At 37.4% G+C, this 12,058-nt stretch overlaps 1 protein-coding gene across 1 annotated transcript; it reads left to right on the top strand.

The window, feature by feature from the left end:
• Positions 1 to 772: 772 nt before the first annotated feature.
• Positions 773 to 3,487, top strand: LOC107707681 (piggyBac transposable element-derived protein 4-like). The gene is made up of 2 exons (XM_016511771.1): positions 773 to 994; positions 2,563 to 3,487. The coding sequence occupies exons 1-2, from the start codon at positions 846 to 848 to the stop codon at positions 3,485 to 3,487; spliced, it is 1,074 nt and encodes a 357-aa protein (XP_016367257.1). The 5' UTR covers positions 773 to 845.
• Positions 3,488 to 12,058: the final 8,571 nt, after the last annotated feature.

A 12,058-nucleotide genomic window follows, 5' to 3' on the forward strand; every position in this document is an offset into this window, starting at 1 on the left:
TTGTGTCATAATTAGGGCTTTTTTTATCTCATACTTGTGACAAATTATTAACAAATTTGCAATAAAAATTTGGTTTCTACTAAGATCCTCATAAAACAAGCTCTGTTGATAAAAGTCTAGATAGTGAATAATTTTGTTTGACATTGATATAGCTGTGAATTTGTAAATATTAAAAAAAAAGTGTATCAGGTTATGCTTTTAAAAAAAAAAATGGCAGAGTACTAATAAAACATTTAATTATGTAGGCTATACATTCATTTATTTTGTCTGTCTGTCTGATATTTTACAAGAGCAGAGATTATAAATCTTTGATTACTTTATAGTGTCAGAGAGGTAAGGGTTAGTGGCGGGTTGGAGTTTATGGTTTTAATGAGGTTATAGAGATAGTGGCGGGATTGGATTTAGGATTTTGTCTGCTCTGTCCTAACTTCCGGTGTCCTGACATTTTATCCTACCCGTCAATTGTCCTACCAGGGTTTACTGCGCATGCGCACATCAATATTGCGTCCTTTTTCTCACGCTGAACAACAATATTTAATGTATCTGCATTACTGTAAGGGTAGGTTTAGGGTTGGGGTATGTGTAGACTTTAATTAACCATATTTTTACAGGTAGCATTCTTCGTTGTCGAATTGTACTACCCACAGTTTTAATGAGAGGTAGCATAATCTGACAGGGTAGCACAAATCAACAGAACAGGTGCTGGACTGGCGCTTCTGGTAGGAATGGCTTTGTTTGCGGGTCTGCACCACATGCACGTTTATCATAAGTAGGGGTGTTTGAGCTCGTTTTACAGCATTCTTTTAAGCCGTTTAGTATTTTTCACGCGCGCTTGTCTTTAGACAATGGCTTCTAGAAAGGCAGCCCGAAAGCTGTTTGCGGAGAAGCCTGTTCTGGAAGAGCTTGGTAATGGTATTGAAAACGAATCTTCCAACGACGGCGAGTCAGTGTCGAAGGCAGATGAGGATAAGGAAGGGGACCCTGATTTTGAGCCGTACGTACACATTTCTAAACTTCTAAACGTGTTTGTGGGTTTCATATCTGTGTGTCTGCTCCGTGCATTGTGTTTATCTGTTGTTCCATACATATTTGAATTGTCGCGCACATTTATACATGTGTTGCTTGCATTAATCGCATTGTGCATTTTGCGTCTCTTGCATTCTTCTTTGCACATCTCTTACGTGCATATGTGAATTGCGTTTGTGTAACTGTTACATGCATTAGTGATGTGACATTTGAACCGAGGCATCGGAGCTCGTGTCGAGAAGGGTTGAGTGCCATGCGCATATAACGGTGACATGTCGAGTGGCAGCTGCCGGTGGCACGGAAAGATTTTACTCTTGTTGATAAATGGGCGTGCTTCTTCCTACGGAGCGTCTTTCACAGGCTTTTGGCTGCTTTATTTTTTACTAACCACCAGATGGCGCTGTTTTCGACACTCTCGAAGCTTTGAATCTTTTTCCGAAACAGTCAGAGGAGAGCCTCAGTGCCTCACGAGGCTTCATTTGCCCATCACTAACATGCATATGTGAAATACATTGTGCACATGTCCGATTCACAAACACGAGCAGGGTTGCCAGGTCTGCATAAAAAAACTAACCCAAAACTGGCCCAATGACCCCATCCCGAATATCAAACAAACAAATAAATAAATAAATTGTACAATATTTTTATAAATATATGTCACTAGTATGCATTATTTACAATCGCCATATAGTAGAAATCATACACACAATCTGTTTTCTCTACAAGGGTCCCACAAGTGCCCCTCTCTCACAAAACCCATCATAGCACAGTTTTATCATTGGTAGAATGAAAAAATGGGTAAAATATTTCAATACAAGCACTTCAGTCAAATACAATTCATGCAGTATGTCAAACCTTAAACTAGTGGCTGTTCTGGATTATGTGGTGCCCTAGGCAAAAACAGACATACCCCCAAGGGGAGACAATATTACATATGTAATAAAGTCGAAATAGTATTGTATGTTGATACACTTTTATTGCAGAACTTTATGCAATAACAACAAAAGACAAATGCACTAAATAAAATAATTTAATAGATGCATTTACAATAAGCACTTAACTCAAATAACTGTTAAATTATAAAATAAATAACTACAGAATTGGCTGAAATCAGCTTGCTTCCATTTAGTGGGATTACTCTTCAACTGAATTAAAACTTTAGCCCTTCTGGTCTTCACTGAGATGCAAGGGCTGATGCAAAGTTTCAGGATGTGAACGTGATATCTGAGCAAAAGCAGAGCCAATTCATAAGAGAACACTGTATATTTGAAAGCACGCATCCAGTTTTGTGCAAGTGCGTAGGAAATCTGCCTGCAAGTGTAGAGATTCTTGCTCATGCATTACATGCTTCCTTATAATGCTTCCTTGACATTTGTCATTAAAATAACACCATAGAATCTGCCTAAAATTAAGTATAGACTAAAGAAAAGAAAGAAGTGTCTGAGTAGTGTAGTGTGCGTTCACATATGCATGCATGAGATGCACATGTGTATTGCGCATGCCCACTAATCAGTGTGTGTTTGTTCTGTGTTACAGTCTATACTCAACGATGATGAATGGTCAAACAGTGAGCCAAGCTCCAAAAAAATGTCGTATCGTCCCGTCCCCTATCATCACACCACACCCCCCCAGAACCCCTGCATCCTCTGCACGTTCCTTGAGTCCAAGGTCAACTCCCAGAGGAAGATCTCGTTCTCCACGGGGGAGAAAAAGGTCTGCAGGTTGCATGTCAGCGGACAGTGACATGGGCATTTGGAATGACATCAGCGTGGAGGATGAGGCTCTAGTGCTACCCAATTTTGTTCCAAAGAGAACTCCAGGAGCTCAGCTCGTCTTGGACAGAATGTATTCCCCTTTGCAACTATTTCAGCTTTTCTTCCCAAACTCCGTGGTGGACACCATTGTGAAGAACACAAATAGTTATGCAAAAATGAGGTCTGAAGCTGGAAAGAAATTCCTGTGGGTCCCTATGACGGCGAAGGAACTATATTTGTATATTGCGCTTGTTATTTACATGGGGCTCCTCAGCACAAAAACGATTGTAGATTACTGGTCAGGCAAAAAAAATTACAATTTACCTTTTCCAAAATCAGTGATGTCCAGGGCTAGATTTCATGCCATCTCTTGGAACCTGCATCTTTGCAATCTTGAGGAGGATCGAGCGAATGAGCAGAAAAAGGGGACTCCAGACTATGACAGACTTTTCAAAATCAAGCCCCTGTACACTGACATCATCACAGCATGCAAAACGTACTTCCAACCAAACAGACAGCTGGCAGTGGATGAAAGGATGGTGGCGTCTAAAGTAAGAATCAGCTTCAAACAGTACATGAAGGACAAGCCAACCAAGTGGGGTTATAAACTCTTTGTTCTTGCTGATTCTGCGTGTGGCTACACATGGAACTTCTTTGTTTATGAAGAAAATGGTTTCAATGTGTTCAACGATTCACAAGGCATATGATGGCTCTACCGTTTCTAGGCGTGTAAGGAATCCCAAGAAAGCGTGGGAAGCACGCCAAATTCCAATTCCGGCGGCAGCGAAGGACTACAATAAATATATGGGAGGAGTGGACCTTTCAGATGCTCTGATTGGGTACTACAATGTCCTACACAAGACCAAAAAATGATACAAGACCTTTTTTTCCCATTTTGTCGATGTCGCTCTGTGTCTTCTTGGCAAAGGCTACCATGTGTACATGGACAACTTCTATACAAGCCCAGGCCTTTTGTTGGACTTGCTGGATAAAAAGACACTTGCGTGTGGCACGATACGCTCCCACGTACAGGGCTTTCCTAGAACAAGGGCCAACGAGCTCAGCGAAAGGGCGCAAAGAGGATCCACACGCTGGCTGCGGGAAGGTAAGATCCTCTTTGTGAGGTGGATGGACACAAAAATGGTTTCAATGTGTTCCAACGATTCACAAGGCATATGATGGCTCTACCATTTCTAGGCGTGTAAGGAATCCCAAGAAAGCGTGGGAAGCACGCCAAATTCCAATTCCGGCGGCAGCGAAGGACTACAATAAATATATGGGAGGTGTGGACCTTTCAGATGCTCTGATTGGGTACTACAATGTCCTACACAAGACCAAAAAATGATACAAGACCTTTTTTTCCCATTTTGTCGATATCGCAGTGGTGAACAGTTTAATTCTCCACCAGCATCTGTTGAAAACTCAGAACAAGACCCCTCTCAACCAGAAGGACTTTCGAGAGGCACTTGTGGCAGAGCTGGTAGGGATTGTCATACCGCCCAGTGCCTCAGAAGCCAAGGAGCCATCCACATCATGTGGCCAAGTGCCATCCAGACAAGAGACCTCCACATCTGCCTTGTGGCAGAGCTGGTAGGGATTGTCATACCGCCAGTGCATCAGAAGCCAAGGAGCCATCCACATCATGTGGCCAAGTGCCATCCAGACAAGAGACCTCCACATCTGCTGTCGAGGAACAGCTATGCTGGCCAGAGTATTTCGGATCAGATGCCACAAGTGGGAGGAGGGTCTGTGTCCTGTGCAAATTTTTGGGTCACAAAGTAAAGACACCTGTGTACTGTACAAAATGCAATGTAGCTTTGTGCTTTGTGTCTTCGAGGAACTGCTTCAAAAAATGGCACACTGAGAAACCCTCTGAAAATGACGAGGAAAAATAAGTGTATTGTGTTTTGTCAGCAGAAGTTTGACTAAAATCTGTGCACTTATCCCATTGAAGTGCTTAGTTTTTTTTTCATTATATAGTAACCTCTTGCATTGTAGATTAGTAGCTGTTGACATTTATATATCCCAGATTTGTATAATGTGCTTTACACTACATATGGTTCCTATATCCATTTCATTTTTTTTTTTAGTTTTTTGGGGACTTTTTTGTAAAGTTGAACTTTTTGCATATTTATGTATGTATGTATGTATGTTTAATATATTTATTTATTTATTTTAATTTTTCGGTCCGACTAGTTGTATTAGTATTGTGTAAAATAAAAAGCAAGAAATGGTCTCCTTTTGCTTGTTTGATGGGCACAGACATTTTGTAACAATTTATGAAGTGTGATGCCTAGTGTTTTAAAATCTGTTCTGATTTATCTGGTGTTGTGTATTCCAGCCTTTAGTGTGATAAAATATGTGAAGATTCTATTGTCATGTATAATATGTAGTAAAAGTAGCATTTTTTGAATTAATGTTTGCAGTTCAACAGAAGATACCCCTCTAACTGACGCAAAGCTTCATTGGACGAAGGAAAAAGGTGGCTAACCTTTGATTAGAAGGTGTAGAACAGAGGTTTCCAAACTTTTTTTTTAAGGGAGTCAGATTCTATGATATGGACACACCAGGGAGCCGGATGCTTCTCCCTATAAATACTGTGGGTATAGAAAAGAATCACCCCCCTTTACAATAATCACATTTTGTTGCTTTGCAGCATGAAATGAAAACGGACACAGTTTTTGTTTTATCCAGCTGTATTTACTCAGTGCAACTTATAACATCGGAGGAGAGTTTGTGTCCTGTGCAAAATTTCGGGTCACAAAGTAAAGACACCTGTGTACTGTACAAAATGCAATGTAGCTTTGTGCTTTGTGTCTTCGAGGAACTGCTTCAAAAAATGGCACACTGAGAAACCCTCTGTCAATGACGAGGAAAAATACGTGTATTGTGTTTTGTCAGCAGAAGTTTGACTAAAATCTGTGCACTTATCCCATTGAAGTGCTTAGTTTTTTTTTTCATTATATAGTAACCTCTTGCATTGTAGATTAGTAGCTGTTGACATTTATATATCCCAGATTTGTATAATGTGCTTTACACTACATATGGTTCCTATATCCATTTCATTTTTGTTTTTGTTTTTTGGGGACTTTTTTGTAAAGTTGAACTTTTTGCATATTTATGTATGTATGTTTAATATATTTATTTTAATTTTTCGGTCCGACTAGTTGTATTAGTATTGTGTAAAATAAAAAGCAAGAAATGGTCTCCTTTTGCTTGTTTGATGGGCACAGACATTTTGTAACAATTTATGAAGTGTGATGCCTAGTGTTTTAAAATCTGTTCTGATTTATCTGGTGTTGTGTATTCCAGCCTTTAGTGTGATAAAATATGTGAAGATTACATTGTCATGTATAATATGTAGAAAATAAGTGTATTGTGTTTTGTCAGCAGAAGTTTGACTAAAATCTGTGCACTTATCCCATTGAAGTGCTTAGTTTTTTTTTCATTATATAGTAACCTCTTGCATTGTAGATTAGTAGCTGTTGACATTTATATATCCCAGATTTGTATAATGTGCTTTACACTACATATGGTTCCTATATCCATTTCATTTTTTTTTTTAGTTTTTTGGGGACTTTTTTGTAAAGTTGAACTTTTTGCATATTTATGTATGTATGTATGTATGTTTAATATATTTATTTATTTATTTTAATTTTTCGGTCCGACTAGTTGTATTAGTATTGTGTAAAATAAAAAGCAAGAAATGGTCTCCTTTTGCTTGTTTGATGGGCACAGACATTTTGTAACAATTTATGAAGTGTGATGCCTAGTGTTTTAAAATCTGTTCTGATTTATCTGGTGTTGTGTATTCCAGCCTTTAGTGTGATAAAATATGTGAAGATTACATTGTCATGTATAATATGTAGTAAAAGTAGCATTTTTTGAATTAATGTTTGCAGTTCAACAGAAGATACCCCTCTAACTGACGCAAAGCTTCATTGGACGAAGGAAAAAGGTGGATAACCTTTGATTAGAAAGTGTAGAACAGAGGTTTCCAAACTTTTTTTTTTAAGGGAGTCAGATTCTATGATATGGACACACCAGGGAGCCGGATGCTTCTCCCTATAAATACTGTGGGTATAGAAAAGAATCACCCCCCTTTACAATAATCACATTTTGTTGCTTTGCAGCATGAAATGAAAACAGACACCGTTTTTGTTTTATCCAGCTGTAATTAGTTACTCAGTGCAACTTATAACATACAAAGTGAAAGATATAATATATAGAATGTCTTTATGGTATTTAGGCTATAAACATTTATTTTGTATGCACAAAACTGCTTATAACAAAAAAATATCTGTAATTTGGCCTATATTTCATTGCTCCCTTAATACATTCAATAGGCCAACATGTCTACATTAATATGATCAAATTCAATATGAATATCCTACATTTCTGCCACAATACCACCGTTAGTGGCACAGTTAGTTTTTCTAAAATAAATTCTTTGTAAATGTTGATGATTTGTGGATTTAAAAGTATTAATATTATTAATTATAATAAGTTAAAAAATAATTAACAATTAAACAATTCATATTATTGATTTAAAGTGTATGATCACCACAAAGTGCGTTTTTGGTTCCCTTAAGTAATTTTTCCTTATTTGCATATTTAAAATTTTCCAGGTCTATTAAGCACCATCTACTGTATCAAAATTCTAAAAGACTGAATTGCCGAATTACTGAATTGTAACAAACCAGCTGCGTTAGCGACATGGTTTTATGTGTTTATGGTTTGTGTGTATGGCAAGAGTTTAACATGTGCATCCTGTCAGACACACTGGAGTAAATGTCTAGTCCCAGCCACTCAGACTGGAGGACTCTCACCACAGAAGATCTAAAAGTCATGGTCCGCTCCTATGGGATTACATTTCTGCCGCAATTCTAATGTAATCCCATACACTCCTGCCCTATCCTCTTATGCCCATATGTCTGCCGTTGTGCTTGCGTGTCGAGCAGGCGTTCAACAGAGACCCTAGCAACGAAGCCTTGTACTAACATGCTGACCTACCAATATTAGTTCTTAATTATGTTTGTTACCATAGTCCACTGGGCTAAGTAGTACAAAAGCCAAACGAGCAGGTGTTGTTACAAAACGTAATTGGGTGAGAGAGCTAATCTGTGGACAGCCTGACCTGCTGAAACTCTATAATGGACCTGCGCTGTCAGACTGTGACATTTGCATATCATTTTAATGGTTAACATCACAACTTGTAGTTGCTATTTGCACATGGTTTAGCTGTATGAAATCAAATCGCCTAAATTGCGGTATATACGCTCCGAGTCCTTTGACAATGATCTGCGTTTGTTTTTATTGTGCATATCGCTTTCATTGTGCATACCGCCATGACTAAGGAATTGTGACACAATTGTGACTAAAACGAGGGAAAAAGCAAACGTCTACTATACGTGAATGTGAAAGGTTATTAATAAAGCATTTTGCAATAATGATTCATAGGTTATTTATTATATTGATATCTTATCATGAATGTTGGTCGTTTGATAAACAATTGTTGAACCAAAAATGTATGTAACTGATTATATATAAAGTTGTGATGTGTGTAAATATATATTTGATTTCATTTTTTCTTTGTGATTTATTAAATAAATTACAAATGGAACTCATAAAATAGGCATATTTAAGGTATTTTTTTTGTATTCCAACATGACCAGTAGGTGGCACTCTCTGACTGCTACACCATGCTACACTAGGATAGTTCTCTTAATACAATACAGGGAAAAAAAACGAATATATATGTAAATGAAAGTTAGAATTGTAAAATAAACTAAAAATAAAAATGAATGAAGTAATAACTAAAATAAATAAAATAGAACAAAAGAAAATACACATTAGATACTTAAATGGCTTAAATACAATTTAGAAATGTAGCCAACTAACTGAAATAGAATATGTTTAAGGTGAAGTACTAAAATTACTAAAACTAAAACTGTAGAAAAATAAATTACAGCTAAATAGATATATATATATATAAAAACAAATAAAAACAACAAAACGCATAACAAAATTATCAAAACGAGAACTAAAAACAAATAAATAAATCAACCAACCAAGTGGTTATTTATTTATATCTGGTCCTTTTTTTTTTTACAGACTTTGTCTTGTTGGACCTGCTGGACATTGGACATCCTGTTGGGCACATAAAGCTTAGTCATGTTGACCATATGACCTTCCTGCATCTTATTGCATAATAAGAACCGTATTAAAAATAGACCTCATGTAGGTCAGATCTCAGTTCTGGGTCTAATCAAGGTCACAGAGGTCAGGCATGTGTTGAAGATACAATAGCCCCAGATGTCTTTTTTCTATTTCTCTTCCAATACATTTGTATTTACCATGTAATACAATTTAATTTTATCATGCAAGGGTCTATGACCATGGGGTCTGTGAATGTGCTTCAGCTCCGAGTCCTTTGACAATGATCTGCTTTTGTTTTTATTGTGCATATCGCTTTCATTGTGCATACCGCTATGACTAAGGAATTGTGACACAATTGTGACTAAAACGAGGGAAAAAGCAAACGTCTACTATACGTGAATGTGAAAAGTTATTAATAAAGCATTTTGCAATAATGATTCATAGGTTATTTATTTATATCTGGTCCTTTTTTTTTTTACAGACTTTGTCTTGTTGGACCTGCTGGACATTGGACATCCTGTTGGGCACATAAAGCTTAGTCATGTTGACCATATGACCTTGTTGCATCTTATTGCATAATAAGAACCGTATTAAAAATAGACCTCATGTAGGTCAGATCTCAGTTCTGGGTCTAATCAAGGTCACAGAGGTCAGGCATGTGTTGAAGATACAATAGCCCCAGATGTCTTTTTTCTATTTCTCTTCCAATACATTTGTATTTACCATGTAATACAATTTAATTTTATCATGCAAGGGTCTATGACCATGGGGTCTGTGAATGTGCTTCAGGGGGTCAGTGTCCAGATATATAAACCCACAATTTTATCACATTTATGGTCACAACTGCTTAAATTAACATTTACTATTAATTTGTTGAGTAATAAATACACTCAAAAAAATGTTTCGGTCTAAATTTACATTTTATGTAATTCAATTGCATAACAATTTTCCATCCATTTAGATTACATAGTTTTAACATAAACAAACCAATAAACTTAATGTGATTCATATGCATCAGTCATACGTGAATGAAACAGGTAAGTTGTATGTAATAGTTCACAGATTTCAAACAATATACATCTAAACTTCTGTTAATTCTCAATAAGAGCTTAGATGTCTGACAGAAATAAAGTCAATCTGGCTAATAATGAGAAGCTGTTAAAGCTGTTTTAGGAGTTCTTTAATCAGATATTGAGAGATTTAATGTATTTTTATTGTTGATTTCATCTTCGTCTGTGGCTGAAGTCAGTTGTAGTTCTTGTGTTTCTCTTTCCTTCGGTGATTCTGCTTGTTAACAGCAGCTGTTCATCATTAATGGTCAATCATCACATAATTATCTTCTTAAGTCCAACACTGCTTCAATGCTACTTTAACACTGCAGTGTGGAAACACATGAATACTGAGCAGTGTGGGGACTTTGCTGTGAACTATTACATACTTACCGGTTTCATTCACGTATGACTAATGCATATGAATCACATTAAGTTTATTGATTTGATTTGTTTATGTTAAAACTATGTAATCTAAATGGATGGAAAATTGTTATGCAATTGAATTACATAAAATGTAAATTTAGACCGAAACATTTTTTTGTAAAAAAGTGATCTATATTTTTTTCAGTACATCGAAGAAATTTACATAAAATGGTTCTGTAACATCTCCTAAGCTCCACAACATTCCAGCATAAACGCTCCCGATAAAATATTTGTTATTTAGGCTAAGCATCAACATTCACAAACCACTGTTATTTTTAACAGAAAAGCAAGCATGGGCTGCTGCGTGCATGGTTTGGCATGGCAGAATGCGAGCAGCGCTTCCTTTATTATCACTAAAAGCTGACATCTCAGTTAATCGCGATCTCATAAAGCTCTGATCCAGATCCAACTCCTCCCACCTTACATAAACCGAAACCTACCCGTCTCCACCCCCCTAAACCCACCCATCTCCACCCCCTAGATGTGGATCCAACCCCGCCCCCTGGATCTTTGTTCTGCAGTGAGGGGCTACTGCCCGCACCCGAGCTCGACCGTCAAGAGTTGTCCCGCGCCCGCACCCTGTTGCGTTGGGTCCCGCGGTACTCCCGCTGGAGTGCAGGTCTCTACAAACTCCCAGTAAATGCCTCTGCATAACAGGGAGTGTGGGAAATAAACAGAAGTTTATATTGTTTGTACTTTTATGTTTATACTGTGCAAAGCGCTTTGAGCAATGGCTGAAATTGTATGATATTTATTTTTATTGTTGTTGTTGTTTTTCTTAGAAACTTAATTGCATGACACAGCTGGTCATGTGATGTCATGTCACACCTCTGTTCATCAATTTGCACTGGCTACCAGTACCAAATTCAAGGCATTAATGCTTGCCTACAAAACCACCACTGGCTCTGCATCCATTTACCTAAATTCATTACTTCAGAGTTATGTGCCTCCAACCCCGCCCCCTGGATCTTTGTTCTGCAGTGAGGGGCTACTGCCCGCACCCGAGCTCGACCGTCAAGAGTTGTCCCGCGCCCGCACCCTGTTGCGTTGGGTCCCGCGGTACTCCCGCTGGAGTGCAGGTCTCTACAAACTCCCAGTAAATGCCTCTGCATAACAGGGAGTGTGGGAAATAAACAGAAGTTTATATTGTTTGTACTTTTATGTTTATACTGTGCAAAGCGCTTTGAGCAATGGCTGAAATTGTATGATATTTATTTTTATTGTTGTTGTTGTTTTTCTTAGAAACTTAATTGCATGACACAGCTGGTCATGTGATGTCATGTCACACCTCTGTTCATCAATTTGCACTGGCTACCAGTACCAAATTCAAGGCATTAATGCTTGCCTACAAAACCACCACTGGCTCTGCATCCATTTACCTAAATTCATTACTTCAGAGCTCATGTAAAATATAGCAACTTTTTCTAGAAGACTGGTTGTCTGAAGTCTTATGTGCATGTACATCATTTAAATATTTTTCAAAAGTGCAGTTTTAAAAAATCGTCATAAATTAGAATATATATTTAAAAACCATATTAAAAATAATATTTCTTTTTTTTCCACTGTAATTAAAAAAAAAAAATACGATTGCATTGCTATAGTAAATGACGGGGATGAATGAGAGGGAGTGGCAGTAAAGTTCTT

Source organism: Sinocyclocheilus rhinocerous, unplaced genomic scaffold, assembly GCF_001515625.1.
Source record: "Sinocyclocheilus rhinocerous isolate Xijiao unplaced genomic scaffold, SAMN03320098_v1.1 scaffold415, whole genome shotgun sequence".
Classification (NCBI taxonomy): domain Eukaryota; kingdom Metazoa; phylum Chordata; class Actinopteri; order Cypriniformes; family Cyprinidae; genus Sinocyclocheilus; species Sinocyclocheilus rhinocerous.